This window comes from Lagenorhynchus albirostris, chromosome 9 (assembly GCF_949774975.1).
Source record: "Lagenorhynchus albirostris chromosome 9, mLagAlb1.1, whole genome shotgun sequence".
In the NCBI taxonomy this organism is placed as follows: domain Eukaryota; kingdom Metazoa; phylum Chordata; class Mammalia; order Artiodactyla; family Delphinidae; genus Lagenorhynchus; species Lagenorhynchus albirostris.
In genome coordinates, this window is record NC_083103.1 from 79,915,986 (window position 1) to 79,933,450 (window position 17,465).

The following is a 17,465-nucleotide window of genomic DNA, read 5'->3' on the forward strand; positions in this document are numbered from 1 at the left end:
TTTTAAAAAACAAAGTATTATATTCACTAATTATATACACTCACACTGAAAGCACTTACAAGGACATTTGGAAATTCCTGATGCAGCCTCTACACATTTTCTAATAAAATATCTCCACAGACTAGACAGTAACAATCTAAGACTGATAGGCAAGGCAATGCCAACGTCCTGAAGGAATCTTCACTAACTCTAAAGCAAATGAAGGTGAACTGAGAACAAGACCTATGCAGATTTCAATCCAGGCACTGCATAGGCTTTTCCTCCTGATAAAGACTGTCTCTTAGCTTAACCAGCCAGGCTCTGTACAGAAACAAACATGGATATTCATTCTGTTTGTCTGTGTGGGTGCCTGTGTGAATGCTAGGTTTCAGGGAGAAGGCTAGAATATTATTCCTTCCCTGTACCGACCCTACTATTCTACTGCATCCATTTGATAATAGCATCTACAAGGAAACAAAATGAACAGTAAAATGTATGTGTGTAAGAGGAGAAAGGAGTCAAGTGTATGGCATGACACATCAAGGAAAGGATTGTTCCTCTAAACCCAGGGGGTAAAATTTAACTATGGCTGTGACCAAATCATACTTCCAGGTTGAACTCAGTAGCACTTTCACCAGTGAGCTTTCTGCATAGTCCTACTCACTCCCTGCACCCCTCACCCAAACAAGTAACCTCTATCCAAGCACAGCATTTTATTTATACATCTATCACGACTTTTACTAATTTCTGTTACATAAAATGATTCAAAGTGCTTGAGTCTTATCTGGCCTAGTAGATAGTCCTCCTAGTTCTTTGGAGGAAAGTGACTCCTATTCATCTTTCTGTCCTCAAAGCCCCTACTAGTCCACTGATTTGCTCATAGGAAGTGGTCATTAAATATTTACTACGAGAAATTATTAACATGTTTCTGAGCTAATCTCCAAGTGGCAGAAAACTGAACTAGTTAAACAAATCTATAACTTTCCAAATACATATTTTTTTATAACTAATTGGACCAAGCCAAGATACTTCCACTGGTTTCTCACTAGGACTAAGTATACAGGAAGGACAAAGCAGAAAAGTATAGAATCAACAAGTAAATTATTGATAGAACTATTAAAGTGTATTTGAACTTATAAATAGATCCCACTGGCATTTCTAAACTATCGTGACAGTGTTTTTGAGATGAGCTCATTACAAGTTACTATAAACGAGTAAACGATAAAAAGTGGTTTGAATAATTTTCCTCAGTCACAGCTGAATTCAAAACATAAGGCCCTATTATCATTTCTGCTACTATTTTGTGTTATATGGCTACTCTCACAGCAGGAATAGGAAAATAAATACATTCCTTTTCTAAGGTACACTGAAAGTTAAGAAAAGTAATTATCAACCCACAAAGTTATAAATTGTTTTTATCCTGCTTTTAATTTGTTACACTAAATTTATTTAATCTATAAATGTTTCCCTCACAAATTATAAGTAATCTTTAAACCTTCAATAAACAAGGTGGGCATCCCATAGATCAGAATATTTTTTATATTCTTATATTCTTTTATATTCTTAAGACATTTTATATTCTTAAGACAAAGTACAAAATCATAGTAGCAAACTTTCTTTAAAATGAAAATACACATACATGTATATTTAGACATGGAAAGTATATATATATATATAGAAACACTAAAAGTTATCAAGAGATTATATTACTTTCAATATGCAGTGTATACCTTAAAATGCATCTCTTTTTATGATGTTGTTAAAATGATAATCTATAAAATAAAGTAATAAACAAAGGCACGATAAAAATACTCCCGCTGAAAAGTGACATCATCTTCATTGCATTCTCAAAGTAATTGAAAACATATCCTGAGTGTGTGCTTGTTCTTTCTCTCCACGCATGTGTGTGTGTGTGTGCACACGTGTGCAGGCATGTGTGGGTCTTCTGTTCATATTCTTTAGTTTCTTACAATAAAGAAAAAACACTAGCTGAGTTCCCAGCAGACTAATTTCTCAGGTCTCATGAGTTTCTTCAATTACGTATCTATTTATATATTTAAGAGGACTTATCATGGTCTTTAAGCTTCAAAAATGGGCAATACTAAACTTTTTTAATAGGGGAAACCTCCAAACAAACTAATAAAAAGCTTAAACTTCCATCAGAGCATTTTAACATGTCTACTAAATGATTAACTACCTGAAGAAATAAATGTTATTCATTAGTGGCAGTTCTGGCACAATGTATTGTATTGCAAACAGAAAAACAGCGGGAAAGTTAGTTGTTTAACCTATGAATACAGTGGGAAACTTAGTTGTTCAGCCTATGAATACAGCTTTAAAAATTCTGTATCTTTCCCTAAATGGCATTGAAAATCTCAAGTGATGATTTAACTGTTTTAATAGGTCTCAATTACACTATATTTTTAAAGTAACACCAGGAATGTATTTAAAGGAAAGAGTCAAAATACAGCAAGCTAATATATTTGCTTAATGTGGTTTAATTATTGTATACACTACATAATGACATTCATGTAGCTATATTATTTTTTCAGATAAAGGACATTTGTTTTGCTCTGTAAAGCAAGAGATGGTACTTTAAACATCAGCTCGCTGTACTAAGTGGAACCATTAATTACCTGGATTTTTGCTGCATTAAGTTTTTATAAAGAAGCAAGTTATAAAAGGTATTACTGTGAATTTACTTCAAAAAATAATTTTGGGGCTTCCCTGGTGGCGCAGTGGTTGAGAGTCCGCCTGCCGATGCAGGGGACACGGGTTCGTGCCCCGGTCTGGGAAGATCCCACATGTCGCGGAGCGCCTGGGCCCGTGAGCCATGGCCGCTGAGCCTGCGCGTCCGGAGCCTGTTGCTCCGGAACGGGAGAGGCCACAACAGTGAGAGGCCTGCGTACCGCAAAAATAAAAATAAAAATAATTTTGGGGTTATTTACTTGGCCAGTATGAAATAAGTGTCATCTTTTCTATTTTATGGGTATTTAGGCTATACAATGAGAATTGATTTTCTGAGTGATAGCCCTGAGACCTTGCAGGTGTCTCACTTATCAAAGAAAGATTCAATTATGTTCCTACATTGTACTTACCAAGGAAGAAAAGTAAGAGTATATACTTCACAAAAACTCCTAAAGAAAAGTTGCAATAACCTTCAGTTACCCAGATTAGTACCCCTAGATTATTCAAACCTCCCATTTCCAAGTGGTCTGTACAATAAGGATTTAAGGTATAAGAACGTTTTACATTTAGGAGTATCTTTATATACTCCCAATGATCCCCCATTTATTACATAATTAAAAGAGGTTTTTAATTAAAATTTTGAGGTAAGAGAATTACACATATGGTATTTGAATCACCAATAATACTGAGTAAAATGAAAAAAATCAAAGAATATACAAAATTAAGTACTAAACAGCCCCAGGAGGCTGTATTTATCTTTTCAGATTCCAGGCTTAAACCTCTGTTGCAAATTGCAACAGAGGTTTAAGATCTAGATGGTTGACTGGACCACAGAATCTGAAGGCTCCCTGCCAATCCTGACATCCTGTGATCTATGGAATGATGACAGTTCATTGGCCAGACCTTGAGTCTCTTTGCTTTCCACTGTGTGTTCTCAGTAAAGGGTAAAATAGTAAAAGGCACATAAATGAAAAATGCCACCAAAAGTAAAGAATTACAACAAGATAATAAAACATACTGCATAAAACTTAATTATGTTCAGTATGAAGGCAATGGTAACATGAAAAAAGTTGCTGGCTGCTTTTGATGTGAATCCTGAATACCTGCTTTGCCAAAAAAAAATCTTATTCCTCAAAAATAATTTTATTCACTGCTTAAAAAGGCAAAAACCCTAGTATTATCTCCTTAACTTATTAAGATTTTAAGCAACATTGTCTGAAGCTGATTGGGGTAGGGGGAAAGGAACGTGGAACGTAAGCCCTACCAACTTCTCATCTGCTCCTTAGCAGAGTAATTTGCATATGAACATGTCTCACCTTATAGTTGTTCCCAAACCACTACTGATCTCTGATGAGGACACTAAGAACCACAGAAGAAATTTATTAACTTAATATCGTTGGGCCAAAGGGCCATCCATCTCTATAAATAGTGAAAGATAGTTGTAAATAATTCATAATTTTCTACAAGAATATTATGATGCTAGTTTTTTTTCCCCTAAATTTTTATAAAATCCTCCTTATCATGAAGTGCTGCCTTTCCTGTTAAAGGCTCTAAGTCAGGCAGTCTTCTTCTCAGCCTTGTCCTCCACCCCAGCCCACCCCTACATGAGTGACTTGTCATCTTTCTAAGTCCAACTCTTTCAGGAAGCCTTCCCTGCCCAACAGCCCTCTCCATATTCTGCATTTGTTCTGCATATATTATTAATTTCTCCCACATTCTGCCAGATTCTATGGTACTTTTTTAAACCCCCAATTTGTGTGTGTGTGTGTGTGTGTGTGTCCTCTATTTTAGACTGCGCTCCTTTAAGAACACAGCCTGTATTTAACATTATCATGTGCATCCCTGAAGCTTTGCACATGCTTCACACACAGTAGGCATTCAGTCAACATTCCAAACATAAATGAATATGAGTATGAAACATTAGGATAATTAGAGCAATGAGTGAAATATAGTCCTCCACCTGAGACAAACACATGAGAAACAGGGACACCTCCCCCCGCCCCAGTTCTTTAGACTGATGCAACATCTTTCTCTAAGTAATAGTGCAGGTCTTCTGACAAGACTTGAAACAAGGAGAGGGGATGAGGCAGAGGATATTGACTACTTTTTTGTTCATAAGAAAATATACTTGGGAAGACCAAGCTAGGAAAGCATGACCTCTTTACAGGGCAAAACACATTGTGAAATCTAAAGAAAAAGAACTGGCACTCAAGGATTTTCTAGACGATTTCCTTTTGCCCTGAGGCACCACATTACCCTTGCCTTTGCGCCTCCACTCTGGTATGGGGCAGGGCTGTGCCCTAGGGTCAGGGAGTGAGGCAAATCTGGCCTCCAGTGTGGCATTCCCCATGCATTTTACTACAGAATAGATGTCAGATTGGTCTCCTCAAGGTTCCTCTCACTCATCCATTCAAGGTAATGGCCTATTTCTAACCAGTCTCCTATTTTAGAGACCCTCTGTGTTTTCCATACAATTCTGCTCGCCAGATCCAATGGGTAAACATATCCTGTCCATTCTACTTATGAAACACTTTAATTCTCCACTGCCTCTTACATTTTCGTATTCTAGCAAGAGCCCCCTCTTTGAGCCACTGAGAAAGCCTCTACCTGACCCTCCTGCCAAAACGTATGTCTTCCATTTGTTGTGAGAAACCTCTTCCTTAAATCAATTAAATAAAACAAATAAACATCGCAAAGACCTGCTTCAAATCTCTTCCATTTCCTTTCTTTTCTCTTTTTTCTCTCCCTCTGGGGGGGAAGGGTGGGGAGGGGAGGATTCTTGCTTATTGATAATATTTAAACTCCTTGGGCCCATATGTGACTCCTTATAACTTGGCTCCAATGAATTTTTTCCAGCTTCATGTCCTGCCATTCGAATTCATGTACAGATTTATCCTATTAAGACGTTTAACGTCTCACATTTCTCTGGAAATAACAGGCCTTGTAATGAATTCTTGCTTTATACATACAATTCTTTTTGTCTCGAGTGACTCTCACCACTTTCCACATGGGAAATGCTCATCCTTCAACATCCACTTGTCTCCTCTCTCTAAAGACATCCCTCAGCATGCTGAACACGTCTGCAAAGTACTTACCTCCGGTATTGTGATTTACCCATTTACCATCAATCTATCCCTAGAATGTGAGACCCTCAAGGGAACGCACCAAGTCTGATGTATCTTTTTTTTATACCAAGCACATAGCCTGATACTTACCATGTAGGAAACAAGCACTCACTGTTTGGGGGATAAGTAAAAGTACATAGAATACAATTCTCAAGAACAAAATGTTAATATGTTGTTTAGGAAAAGCTGAAACAATCTTTTTCAGACCATGGGTTAAATAGGTTTTGAAGGGCTAGCCTTGGAACCAAATGGACTCCAGTGACTTTGTTTCTATGGGAACAGGCATTCTAAGTTCCAAGCAGCACACATACAAATGGGCTTCAGAACACACGTGTCCCCTCAAGGTTCCACGAGGCCAAGCAGCAGGCACTAAGGCTGGCGAGCGGCCACCCAGACTGGTGAGTGGCTGCACCTCCTTGAGAGGTGAATGAACCTAAACAAGACACCGAGTCGTGAGGTGCAGCTGAGCCATCTACAGAGACCAGCTCCATTCAGCCAGTGAGCAACCCGATACCCTCTGCCCAGCTGGCCTTCCCGGGCCCATGCCATGCTGCTCACTGTCTACTGTGTGCGGAGGGACCTCTCCGAGGCCACCTTCTCCCTCCAGGTCAGCCCTGACTTTGAGCTCCACAACTTCCGTGTCCTCTGTGAGCTTGAGTCTGGCATCCCCGCCGAGGAGATCCAGATTGTCTACATGGAGCGACTCCTTGCCTACGACCACTGTTCGTTGGGCTCCTATGGCCTCAAAGACGGCGACATGGTCGTTTTACTCCAGAAGGAGAACGTGGGGCCCCGGCCTCTGGGCCAGACATCCAGCCTGCCTCAGAGCGATTTCACCGGGACAGCCGTGCCTGGGACATCCAGCTCCCGGCAGCACCACCAGCACCAGCGGGCACAGTCGGCCCAGCAGTCCCGCGGCCTGGACTCTGGAAAGAAGATGACCTCTGCTCAAGGGCTGGACAGCCCCACCCTGATCCGAAACATGGTGCTTTCCAACCCCCATGATCTGTCCCTGATGGAGGAATGCAATCCTGCCTTGGCCAAAGCCCTGCTCAGTAGAAACCTGGAGACGTTTTCTCAGGTCCTGATGGAGCAGCAAAGGGAAAGGTCCCTGAGAGAGCAAGAGATACTTAGCCTCTATTCTGCCGACCCGTTTGATTTGGAAGCTCAGGCCAAAATAGAGGAAGAGATCCAGCAGCAGAACATTGAGGAGAACATGAATATAGCGATGGAAGAGGTTCCAGAGAGTTTTGGACAAGTGGCCATGCTCTACATCAACTGCAAAGTGAATGGACATCCTTTGAAGGCTTTTGTTGACTCAGGTGCCCAAATGACCATTATGAGCCAAGCTTGTGCAAAGAGATGTAATATCATACGGCTGGTGGACCGACGATGGGCTGGGATTGCTAAAGGTGTGGGCACGCAGAGAATTATTGGCCGAGTTCACCTAGCTCAGATTCAAATCGAAGGTGATTTCTTACAATGCTCTTTCTCTATACTTGAAGAGCAGCTCATGGATATGCTTCTAGGGCTAGATATGCTCAAGAGACATCAATGTTCCATTGACCTGAAGAAAAACGTGCTGGTGATTGGCACAACTGGCACACAGACTTACTTTCTTCCTGAGGGAGAGTTACCTCCATGTGCTAAGTTGGTAAGTGAAACTGGGCAAGACGAGTCTTCAGACAAGGAAATAGCAGATACTATTAAACATTCAGTCATGGATTCAGGACGAAAAAAGCATTGAAACAGGCTATAAATATGCCATCACCTGAGGGAGTCTCAGGTCTCAGGAAATTATAAGACATGAGCTCATTGGCAATGTAATCATTAAAAACATCAGTAACCACTAAACCTGGCCTTGGGACTAAGTTCTCAGAGCTGTCACTACGTAAATTGTGATTACTTGATCTTGGCCCCTCCATTTCTCTTATCCAAAAATCACTGAACCTTATCCTAAGAAGGCTCTGGAGGCTCCAACTGATTTCCAGATAATACATAAAAGGAAAACCAGCCTCTTTAGAGACACTGCCCTATGAAACTATAGGATGGCTTGTCCAAACCTGTTGCTATTTTGCAGAATTCCCTGGAAAAAGCCATTGCTGCAGCTGCTACAATGCACCTATACAAAATTATTTTAAATCAGCACTAACAAGTGTTTATATTCAGAGAAATACATTTATTTTCACAGACTTTGTTTTCTTTAGGAAAGGTACTAGAAATGGTTGGTCAATTGTACTCTTGAGTTGATTAATATTTATAAATGTCTGTTTGGGGCAGCATTAGGGCCAATTTCCTCATGTTTTACATCTTTCCTTCCCCTGGACTCCTGTGGAGTCATGCTCACTGAAATCCATTCCTAAAGGCTGTTTCTGCCATATTTGAGATAGTGGATTTTTCTCCTAGGATGTCCTAAAATAATTTCCTCTTTCTTCTGCATTCAAAGAAACTCTGATTGTAAAACAAAGGTAATCAAATAGACTTTTTTTTTTAATTATCATGCTTCTTGGGAACATGAAGATTGGGAGCCTCATGGTTGTACTGCGGTAGGAGTGAAAGGTGGGGACAGACAGTGGTCTAGGTCCCCTAATCCTCTTTCTGGTCTGTTTTATATATTAAATTGTTATTACATAAATATTGTTTGAACAAAGTGTTTCACTTTAAAATAACGTTTGAAAATTTCTGAATGAGATCTCTAAGGCCTCATTCAGCTCTATGGTCCATTCTGACAAAGCTACTCTCCATTACTACTGGTGGTGAGAAATAGAAGATTCCTGACGTAATTACAATCCACAGCTAAAACCCTAAGAGACAAGGTTCAGCTGCCTGAGGCCATCAGACTCAGAGAAAATGTTTCAGGGCAGTAATCCATCAGGACTAGTATTAGAATACAGGATTCAAAGTCAAATAATATATGTTCTGATTTTAGCTCTATATTAACTAGGCAAATCAGCTTACATATAGTACAACTCAATTTCTCGTCTATAAACTGCTTCAGAGGGGAGAGTCATTTTCAGCTACTAAGACTACATTATGAACGAGGATATCCTTTACGTTTCCCCAACAAGATCTAAAGCCACCCAAAGCCTTTCCAAAGGCTACAGAAAAAAAAAAAAAAAATCCTGCCCTGTAGGTCTCCCTTTCTTGGTCGGCTTCTAGGTATGACTAATCATCATTTTGTATAGAGTCTCCTCCTCTCCCCTTCCAGACATCATCAGTTCGCCTCCCAGTATTCTTCTTCTTTATAGGTGTTCCTATGCTCATATCATTGCCCAAACCTTGTCTACATTTGTACCAGGGCTTACATCCAGTAGAGTTGCTAAAAATGACCAATAGATAGACTTCTTTTCTCCTTTTGTTTCTAATTAAGTACTAAAGACAAAAGTAATTGACGAAATGAAGGAAGAAATTCAGAGTAAAGCCAGGGATAAGCAGTTAAATGCCTGTGAAAGATGGGAACTGACCTGATAAATGCATGGATTCCTTCACGGATAAAAATTAGCAAACTCCTCAGTGTTTTCTGCTGAACTGAGCTTTCAGGTCCATTTATACAAAAAACATATCTCATATGCATATGTCACACAGGGTTGCTCAACATAAAGTTTCAGTATATGGTGTATCAGGATTTCTAACCCATAAAAGCCAATCAAAAATCACCAAATTTTTAAACTAAAAAGACAGTGTGCATGATATCAAATCCCACCACACTCACACTCACTCGCCCTTCTCAGAGAAACATCATTTCTAATGTAGCTATGATGTTTCAGGACCAGACTTAGGTATAATTCTTTGTTTCTTATTTTGAGTTGAACTCTATTATTCCATAACTTCCAAAATGTTGGTCTTCATTCTTCCTTTTTTCAAGAACACACTTACTTTCTCTGGCACACAACAATCCTTTTAATATATGAAATCAATGTCATCTGAAATAAGTCTCTTTTGTAGGCTTTCACCAGATTCTATAACTGCTCCTCATTGGAGAAGTTTGGACTCACCTAAAAATTTCTGTCATGTTCCTTTGGATATAGTCCAGCTTCTAAATATATTACTTGAGTAGATGGATTGGTAAATAAAAATACTTCTATTGAATTGAAAAGCAGTGATCTCAAAGAAAAATCAATAAACAGAGTGAATTAATTAAGCAATGTCCTTGCTGATTAATTTTTTTAAGATCATTGTTTTTCAAATCAGAAAGTATTTTGAAAATTAGTTGTATGGATTTAAAGTCTTAACTCAGTCCTGTGTACACCTGAATAGATCTTAATCAATTAACTTTTAAATGGATTAGTTTTAGTAAAAGGCAGCATCTTTTGCATGTCTCCTATGTAAATCAGGTACTATGTAAAATATTTTACATATACTACTATCATTAGTCTTCAGAATAGACCTTCAAAAGAGTTATCATTTGACTTGTGAAATTCAAGGCTCAGAACTATTATGAAACATTCAAATATCCAAAGCTTACTGTTTTTTAAACTTTTTTTGACAACAATCTGCATTTTAAATTGTGACCAAGTTTTACATCACACACACACAGGCAAAAGCACACAAACATCTGTCTTTGAAACAAAAAGATTCTTGAAGTAATATGAAATGTTTTATCCTTTCCTAGCCTATTTCTTTAAAATGTTACATTTTATTATTTAAAAAATATTTTAGACATGCCCCACTAACTGTACCCAAGGTCTCCTGATCCACAATTTGAAAGGCCCTGACTTCCCAGATTGCCTGATTCAAGTCTTTCTGATTTCAAATGCCACGCTCTTTGTAATATGTAACCTTCTTGACATGACCCATTTTAATTCTAGATACTGGCACAAAACTGTTTCAAAGTTTCATTTTATGAAGACTACCAAAACACTACCAGTAAAAATGGAAACAGAGCAGCAGTAATCAGAATACACTCAGCAATTATTTATTGAACATCCATGAAACATGCACTGAGCCAGGTTTTTATAAGCATGCAAATGAATAAGGTACAGTTCTAGACCTCAAGGTGATTACAGCTTTGTGTAGAGGTAGGAGACAGTCTTGTGATCAGCTAAGAACAAACAAGGTAGACATGTAACCAGTACTATGTTAGTGCAAATGAAGGCATAAATTTTAACTGGGGAGTTATTTTTTAAATACATAAGCAAGCCAGTAAAATGTACTTTCAATATGTCTAAAATGACCATCACTGATGCTAGAAAAAACAAACAATGAACCATATTCTCCTCCTAAAGTTCAGGTTGCTAATATACAACTTACAAGTATCTACTCTTGGGAATTTACTACCTGAAAAATGATGAACAGTTCTTCATTTTCTTTCTTTCTTCCCTTAGAAATCATGATAAAGTAGACCACATGATGAAATAGACATAACTTGTTTAAAATAACAAGCCATTTTAAAATTCCATCAAGACTTTGCTTTCACCAACGCCCACTGAAATACCCATCTTACTTAAAAGAAAATCACTTTGTTAATAAGCATGCATTTGAAGATTAAAGCAATGCATTCTGCCACAGTTAAACTGGAAGACTGATAATATTTGAGATTAGTAGAGCATATATATAATCCTAACTTCTTTCTTAAACTACCAGGTCATAAAATTTCTCTTGCTTCTAGAAGAAAATCCACTCCCCCAAGAGAAAAAGGCAAATGGATATCTGAATGTATGACTTCATCTTCACTGCGGGTATTAAATGTTGCCTTTTTTAAGAAAACGTTGTACTTCTTTCAGACAGTCATTTGCTGATATCCAACACTCCATAAAGAAACACTTCAGTAGGGCTTCCCTGGTGGCGCAGTGGTTGAGAGTCCGTCTGCCGATACAGGGGACGCGAGTTCGTGCCCTGGTCCGGGAGGATCCCACATGTCGTGGAGTGGCTGGGCCCGTGAGCCATGGCCGCTGAGCCTGTGCGTCCAGAGCCTGTGCTCCGCGACGGGAGAGGCCACAACAGTGAGAGGCCCACGTACCGCAAAAAAAAAAAAAAAAAAAAAAGAAACACTTGAATAAATAATGAGAGTCATCTGGGATTCACACCAGGAAACTGCTGATGAAGATATTAATCAACCCTAACATTTATAGTTATTCTCTGAGATAAACAAGAGCCTGGAAGACCAAAGAAGAGGAACAAAGGTAAAGAGAAGTAAAGGAGGAAAAGGGGAACCCCCCCACCACCACACACAGAAATCTGAGCTGCTTTTAACTAATTATCTCTTGGTTTAAGTACAGTTTCATAAAGTAGGTAGGGACTGGGCTGAGATCGAGGATTGGCTACATTTCCATAATACTTCATCCACCATTGGCAAGTTATCTAAAAATGAAAATATTTTCACTTTAGAGCCTGAGTCAAACTTGCTTTTGAACCCCAGCTTATTTGCATATGTGGGTCCATACTTTAGAATCTCAGAACTTCTAAGGGTCTGTTATCAGAAAAATGGGGTTCAAGGTCCTGCTGCCCTCTGTATACTTAACAGGCAATCCTATGGAGATGGGCACACCTGGGGCTGTTTTGTCTCTTGTTACTGCACTGAATGTTTTGATGATTGCTGCTCCTTCTTCCTTATCCCCCTCCTCCTCCTTCTCCTCCTTTGGAGAAAGACTTTTATGAATCCAGCTTTTCTATATTCTAATGAGTAAGGTTTATTTTCAAAACATCATTAGAGATCCTAGAGGGGAAGATGGCGGAAGAGTAAGACGCAGAGATCACTTTCCTCCCCACAGATACACCATGAATACATCTACACGTGGAACAACTCCTACAGAACACCTACTGAACGCTAGCAGAAGACCTCAGACCTCCCAAAAGGCAAGAAAGTCCCCACGTACCTGGGTAGGGCAAAAGAAAAAAGAAAAAAACAGAGACAAAAGGATAGGGACGGGACCTGCACCAGTGGGAGGGAGCTGTCAAGGAGGAAAGCTTTCCACACACTAGGAAGCCCCTTCGCGGGCGGAGACTGCGGGTGGAGGAGGGGGAAAGTTTCGAAGCCGCGGAGGAGAACACAGCAACAGGTGTGCGCAGGGCAAAGTGGAGAGATTCCCGCACAGAGGATCGGTGCCGAGAGGCTTGTCTGCTCACCCGCCGGGGCGGGCAGGGCTGGGAGCTGAGGCTCCGGCTTCGGTCAGATCGCAGGGAGAGGACTGGGGTTGGCGGCGTGAACACAGCCTGCAGGGGGTTAATGCACCACGGCTAGCCGGGAGGCAGTCCGGGGAAAAGTCTGGACCTGCCAAAGAGGGAAGAGACTTTTTTTTCCCTTTTTGTTTCCTGGTGCGCGAGGAGAGGGGATTAACAGCGCTGCTTAAAGGAGCTCCAGAGACTGGCGCGAGCCGCGGCTAAAAGCACGGACCCCAGAGACAGGTATGAGATACTAAGGCTGCTGCTGCCGCCACCACCAAGAAGCCTGTGTGTGAGTACAGGTCACTATCCACACCTCCCTTCCGGGGAGGCTGTGCAGCCCGCCACTGCCAGGGTCCCAGGATCCAAGGACAACTTCCCCGGGAGAATGCACAGCGCGCCTCAGGCTGGTGCAACGTCACGCAGGCCTCTGCCGCCCCAGGCTCGCCCGGCACTCCGTACCCCTCCGGCCGCCCCGCCTGAGTGAGCCAGAGCCCCCGAAGCAGCTGCTCCTTTAACCCCGTCCTGTCTGAGCGAAGAACAGACGCCCTCCGGCGACCTACATGCAGAGGCGGGGCCAAATCCAAAGCTGAGCCCCTGGAGCTGTGAGAACAAAGAAGAGAAAGGGAAATCCCTCCCAGCAGCCTCAGAAGCAGCGGATTAAAGCTCTACAATTAACTTGATGTATCCTGCATCTGTGGAATACATGAATAGACAAAGAATCATCCCAAATTAAGGAGGTGGACTTTGAGAGCAAGATTTATGATTTTTTCCCCTTTTGCTCTTTTTGTGAGTGTGTATGTGTATGCTTCTGTGTGAGATTTTGTCTGTATAGCTTTGCTTTCACCATTTGTCCTAGGGTTCTATCCATCCGTTTTTTTGTTGTTGTTGTTTTCTTTAAAATTTTTTTTTCTTAAAAATTATTTTTATTTTAATATATTTATTTTATTTTATCTTACTTTATTTTATTTTATCTTCTTTCTTTCTTTCTTTTCTCCCTTCCTTCCTTCCTTCCTTCCTTCCTTTCTTTCTTTCTCTCTCTCCCTTTCTCTCTTTCTCTTTCTTTCTTTCTTTCTTTCTTTCTTTCTTTCTTTCTTTCTTTCTTTCTTTCTTTCTTTCTTTCTTTCTTTCTTCCTTTCTTTCTTTCTTTCTTCTTTTGCTCCCTTTTATTCTGAGCCGTGTGGATGAATGCCTCTTCGTGCTGCAGCCAGGAGTCAGTGCTGTGCCTCTGAGGTGGGAAAGCCAACTTCAGGACACTGGTCCACAAGAGACCTCCCAGCTCCACATAATATCAAACAGCGAAAAATCTGCCAGAGATCTCCATCTCAACACCAGCACCCAGCTTCACTCAACGACCAGCAAGCTACAGCGCTGGACACTCTATGCCAAACAACTAGCAAGACAGGAACACAAACCCACCCATTAGAACAGAGGCTGTCTAAAATCATAATAAGTCCACAGACACCCCAGAACACACCACCAGACATGGACCTGCCCACCAGAAAGACAAGATCCAGCCTCATCCACCAGAACACAGGCACTAGTCCCCTCCACCAGGAAGCCTACACAACCCACTGAACCAACTTTAGCCACTGGGGTCAGACACCAAAAACAACGGAAACTACGAACCTACAGCCTGCAAAAAGGAGACCCCAAACACAGTAAGATAAGCAAAATGAGAAGACAGAAAAACACAGCAGACTAAAGAGCAAGATAAAAACCAACCAGACCTAACAAATGAAGAGGAAATAGGCAGTCTACCTAAAAAAGAGTTCAGAATAATGATAGTAAAGATGATCCAAAATCTTGGAAATACAATAGACAAAATGCAAGAAACATTTAACAAGGACCTAAAAGAACTAAAGATGAAACAAGCAATGATGAATAACACAATAAATTAAATGAAAAATACTCTGGATGGGATCAATAGCAGAATAACTGAGGCAGAAGAACGGATAAGTGACCTGAAAGATAAAATAGTGGAAATAACTACTGCAGAGCAGAATAAAGGAAAAAGAATGAAAAGAACTGAGGACGGTCTCAGAGACCTCTGGGACAACATTAAACGCACCAACATTTGAATTATAGGGGTTCCAGAAGAAGAGATAAAGAAAGGGACTGAGAAAATATTTGAAGAGATTATAGTTGAAAACTTCCCTAATATGGAAAGGAAATAGTTAATCAAGTCCAGGAAGCACAGAGAGTCCCATACAGGATAAATCCAAGGAGAAATACGCCAAGACACATATTAACCAAACTGTCAAAAATTAAATACAAAGAAAACATATTAAAAGCAGCAAGGGAAAAACAACAAATAACACACAAGGGAATCCCCATAAGGTTAACAGCTGATCTTTCAGCAGAAACTCTGCAAGCCAGAAGGGACTGGCAGGACATATTTAAAGTGACGAAGGAGAAAAACCAGCAGCCTAGATTACTCTACCCAGCAAGGATCTCATTCAGATTTGATGGAGAAATTAAAACATTTACAGACAAGCAAAAGCTGAGAGAGTTCAGCACCACCAAACCAGCTCTGAAACAAATGCTAAAGGAACTTCTCTAGGCAAGGAACACAAGAGAAGGAAAAGATCAACAATAATGAACCCAAAACAATTAAGAAAGTGGGAATAAGAACATACATATTGATAATTACCTTAAATGTAAATGGACTAAATGCTCCCACCAAAAGACACAGATTGGCTGAATGGATACAAAAACAAGACCCATATATATGCTGTCTACAAGAGACCCACTTCAGACCTAGAGACACATACAGACTGAAAGTAAGGGGATGGAAAAAGATATTCCATGCAAATGGAAACCAAAAGAAAGCTGGAGTAGCAATTCTCATATCAGACAACATAGACTTTAAAATAAAGACTATTAGAAGAGACAAAGAAGGACACTACATAATGATCAAGGAATTGATCCAAGAAGAGGATATAACAATTGTAAATATTTATGCACCCAACATAGGAGCACCTCAATACATAAGGCAAATACTAACAGCCGTAAAAGGGGAAATCGACAGTAACACAATCATAGTAGGGGACTTTAACACCCCACTTTCACCAATGGACAGATCATCCAAAATGAAAATAAGTAAGGAAAGACAGCTTTAAATGATACATTAAACAAGATGGATTTAATTGATATTTATAGGACATTCCATCCAAAAACAACAGAATACACATTTTTCTCAAGTGCTAATGGAACATTCTCCAGGATAGATCATATCTTGGGTCACAAATCAAGCCTTGGTAAATTTAACAAAATTGAAATTGTATCAAGTATCTTTTCCGACCGCAACGCTATGAGACTAGATATCAAATACAGGAAAAGATCTGTAAAAAATACAAACACATGCAGGCTAAACAATACACTACTTAATAACGAAGTGATCACTGAAGAAATCAAAGAGGAAATAAAAATATACCTAGAAACAAATGACAATGGAGACACAATGACCCAAAACCTATGCAATGCAGCAAAAGCAGTTCTAAGAGGGAAATTTATAGCAATACAATCCTACCTTAAGAAACAGGAGGGCTTCCCTGGTGGCGCAGCGGTTGAGAGTCCGCCTGCCGATGCAGGGGACACGGGTTCGTGCCCCGGTCCGGGAGGATCCCACATGCCGTGGAGCAGCTGGGCCCGTGAGCCATGGCCGCTGAGCCTGTGCGTCCGGAGCCTGTGCTCCACAAAGGGAGAGGCCAGAACAGTGAGAGGCCCGCATACCAAAAAAAAAAAAAAAGAAACAGGAAACATCTCGAGAAAACAACCTAACCTTACACCTAAATCAATTAGAGAAAGAAGAAAAACAACCCAAAGTTAGCAGAAGGAAAGAAATCATAAAGATCAGATCAGAAATAAATGAAAAAGAAATGAAGGAAATGATAGCAAAGATCAATAAAACTAAAAGCTGGTTCTTTGAGAAGATAAACAAAATTGATAAACCATTAGCCAGGCTTATCAAGAAAAAAATGGAGAAGACTCAGTTCATCAGAATTAGAAAAGAAAAAGGAGAAGTAACAACTGACACTGCAGAAATACAAAGGATCATGAGAGATTACTACAAGTAACTCTATGCCAATAAAATGGACAACATGGAAGAAATGGACAAATTTTTAGGAATGCACAACCTGCCAAGACTGAACCAGGAAGATATAGAAAATATGAACAGACCAATCACAAGCACTGAAATTGAAACTGTGATTAAAAATCTTCCAACAAACAAAAGCCCAGGACCAGATGGCTTCACAGGCAAATTCTATCAAGCATTTAGAGAAGAGCTAACACCTATCCTTCTCAAACTCTTCCAAAATATAGCAGAGGGCAGAACACTCCCAAACTCATTCTACGAGGCCACCATCACCTTGATACCAAAACCAGACAAGGATGTCACAAAGAAAGAAAATTACAGGCCAATATCACTGATGAACATAGATGCAAAAATCCTCAACAAAATACTAGCAAACAGAATCCAACAGCACATTAAACGGATCATACACCATGATCAAGTGTGGTTTATTCCAGGAATGCAAGGACTCTTCAATATACACAAATCAATCAACG

General features: G+C 40.1%; 2 protein-coding genes across 3 annotated transcripts in view; one reads left to right on the top strand and one right to left on the bottom strand.

Annotated features, from left to right (window-relative positions):
• The window catches only part of PDGFD (platelet derived growth factor D), a 235,907-nt gene that overhangs the window by 100,412 nt on the left and 118,030 nt on the right, over window positions 1-17,465 (bottom strand). The window lies entirely within an intron of this gene.
• Window positions 6,340-7,539, top strand: DDI1 (DNA damage inducible 1 homolog 1). The gene has a single exon (XM_060157927.1). It carries the CDS (start codon window positions 6,340-6,342, stop codon window positions 7,537-7,539), a length of 1,200 nt encoding a protein of 399 aa, XP_060013910.1.

Coding starts and splice junctions, on each gene's coding strand:
- DDI1 (XM_060157927.1), top strand. CDS start 6,340: ATGCTGCTCACTGTCTACTGTGTGCGGAGGGACCTCTCCGAGGCCACC.